At 42.2% G+C, this 2718-nt stretch overlaps 1 protein-coding gene across 1 annotated transcript in view; it reads left to right on the forward strand.

Moving 5' to 3' along the window:
• Positions 1–2718, forward strand: part of cacna1c (calcium channel, voltage-dependent, L type, alpha 1C subunit) — a gene marked incomplete at both ends in the record, with an annotated part of 341751 nt that overhangs the window by 205433 nt on the left and 133600 nt on the right. Inside the window, one exon of the mRNA XM_080754433.1 lies at positions 2255–2342. Coding sequence (XP_080610559.1) covers positions 2255–2342 — 88 coding nt within the window. The remainder of the gene's footprint in view (positions 1–2254; positions 2343–2718) is intronic.

Genomic DNA, 2718 nt, shown 5'->3' on the forward strand with positions numbered 1-2718 from the left:
CACCACCACCCTGATAAGGGCTTGGCATGATAGCAGAGGCATCACATTTTCGGTTCCACAGATCATTTTTGAAAATAGTAGATCTACAAGCTCACAACGCCTTGCAAAGTGAGGCGTTGCTCGTTGATCGGTTATTTTCACAATTGTTCTTTCTTATATTATTTGACAATTTGGCCAATGTTTTTACAGTCTAGTTCATTGATTACTTTTGACGCAGGGATGTTCTTTTTCTTTTCTTTCTTTTTGGGGTATTCAAAAGGTCTTAAAAAAAAGGGCCTTAAATTGTCACTTTCACTGTCATCTGGGGACCCCCCCCGATATCATCTGGGGACCCCCTGGGGGTCTGGACCCACAGGTTAAGAACCACTGTGTTAAATGACCGTCTATAACATACTGTACTAGTAAAGGGTTAACATACAGTAAGGCAGTCATTATCTCAGATTAAACCCTGACCGTTTGGATACATAATCTTTATTAACCACTTCAACCCGGCGTCCATATTTTGGGCATGTCAACTGTTCAAAATATCTAAAACATAAAGCTAATAACCATAACATTTCCAGAAACACATGACTATTTATGATATTCTTCGTAAAATGATATAATATACTATATTGTCGCTGTCGGGTGGAAACCTTGTATGTCCAAAACTCTCCGTTTTGCATTTATCATTTTAAAAAATATTTAAACTAGTGAAAACAGCCGATCTACAAGCACACAACGCCTCTCACCGCGAGGCGCTGTGTGCTTGTGGATCTGCTGTTTTCACTACTTTGTGCGACGGCCTTGTATGATGAAAATCTACAAAGTTGAAACTTGGAGATACGAGGTTTCTGCCCGACAGTGACGACATATAGTGGTTAATGACAGCCTCACTTGTATTACATGACAATTCATGACTGAATTTATGACTGATTCATTTATGACTGAATCACATTAGGCTCAAAGTTATTGATTAAAGGATCTGCAGCGAGATTGAGAAATGATTGCCCTGATTGATAAGAATTGAGTATCCAGCAAAGCTGCATAATAATGATGTACAGTATACATACAGTACGTATGTACTTTATATGTATTTAATAGTATTGTACTGTATGTCACAATGTTGTTCACTGTATACTTTGTACATTGCACTTAACTTTATATTTTGTAACATAACCTGATCATTTGCTATGTAAGGGATAAATACTTGGCTCCGCGGGGGTTGTCCATATATAACATCCCGACGGACAGTTCGAAGGGATGTTATAATTGGACAACCCCCCCAGGAGCCAGTATTTATCCCGCTTATTACCCGGCTACTAAATATAATTTGACTAAAAACTAAAAACAAAACAAAGTATTTCCTTGTTTACAGACGGCTCAAAGTGTGCTGGGCGCCCCCCCCCCCCCCCATGTAATCCGAGCATGTCCTGTTTATTTCGCGAAAATCTTTTCTTTCAGTCAGGACCGTTTTTTATCATTTCTAAGCCACAGTGTTTGTGTTACGGCCGGTAGAAGAGGCTGCCGTTTTGAGAAAAAAATGAAAAAAGGAAGAGAATCCGGAGAAAACAGCATTTTTGTGCAGCCACTAAACATGAAGTCAACGAGACACACAGCACGTCCGGGTGACGTAATTGCGCGCTGCATGTTGGGAAATGGAGTTTGTTTCATCACCGCGGTAGCCAAGTGCAGTAGCTTCAGTACAGTATAGTTTACTGTACAACCAAACGCGTCGTGGGCCTCCAGCGACATCAAAGAAATTGACTTGTAGACACCACGTGGGCATCCGATGTGTTAAGGACTTTTTAATATCTCTAAAATGAGTAAAACATTGTGAAAATAGCCGATCTACATGCTCAGAACGCCTCGCAGTGCGAGGCGTTCTGAGCATGTAGATCTGCTATTTTCACAATAGAACCGTGTTATAATATCATAAAAATGTATTGTATATAATAATAAAAATGTAATGCCTCAACTCTTAGTGCTCGTCAGCGGGGGGGGGGGGGGGTCCCCAGTTCAAATATGATTATTTTGCGGGTCGTGGCCTGAAAAACCACTGTGTCATAGAGCGGAGCAGTCTGTTATCCAGAAATAACACACCTCTGATTTCAGCGATTGACCAATCAGAATCAAGCATTCAAACAAGCCGGGTAATAAACTACTGGATGTCGTGATGACATCGTACTGATCGTCACGTGACGTCAGTGGAGATGTTCAGATCCTTTCTCCTGTTTCTCTCCCCCCCCCCCCCTGTCCCCCCCCCCCAACTCAGAGAGTTCTCTAAGGAGAGAGAAAAGGCCAAAGCTCGCGGAGACTTCCAGAAACTCCGAGAGAAGCAGCAGCTGGAGGAAGACCTCAAGGTACCGATGAAGATGAGAGGAGTGACTGAGACAGTGATTGATTGAATGATTGATTGATTGATTGATTGATTGATTGATTGATTCAACATGTTTATGCTGATAAGTGTTTATATAATAGCAGCATTATTCATAAAACAGTCATGCCACTAAAGCATTGAGTGTGTGTGTGTGTGTGTGTGTGTGTGTGTGTGTGTGTGTGTGTGTGTGTGTGTGTGTGTGTGTGCGCGCGCGTGTGTGTGTGTGTGTGTGTGTGTGTGTGTGTGTGTGTGTGTGTGTGTGTGTGTGTGTGTGTGTGTGTGTGTGTGTGTGTGTGTGTGTGTGTGTGTGTGTGTGTGTGTGTGTGTGTGTGTGTGTGTGTCTGTGTGTGTGTGCGCGC

Source organism: Nannobrachium achirus (genome assembly GCF_963921795.1).
Source record: "Nannobrachium achirus genome assembly, chromosome: 23".
Taxonomy (NCBI): Eukaryota; Metazoa; Chordata; class Actinopteri; order Myctophiformes; family Myctophidae; genus Nannobrachium; species Nannobrachium achirus.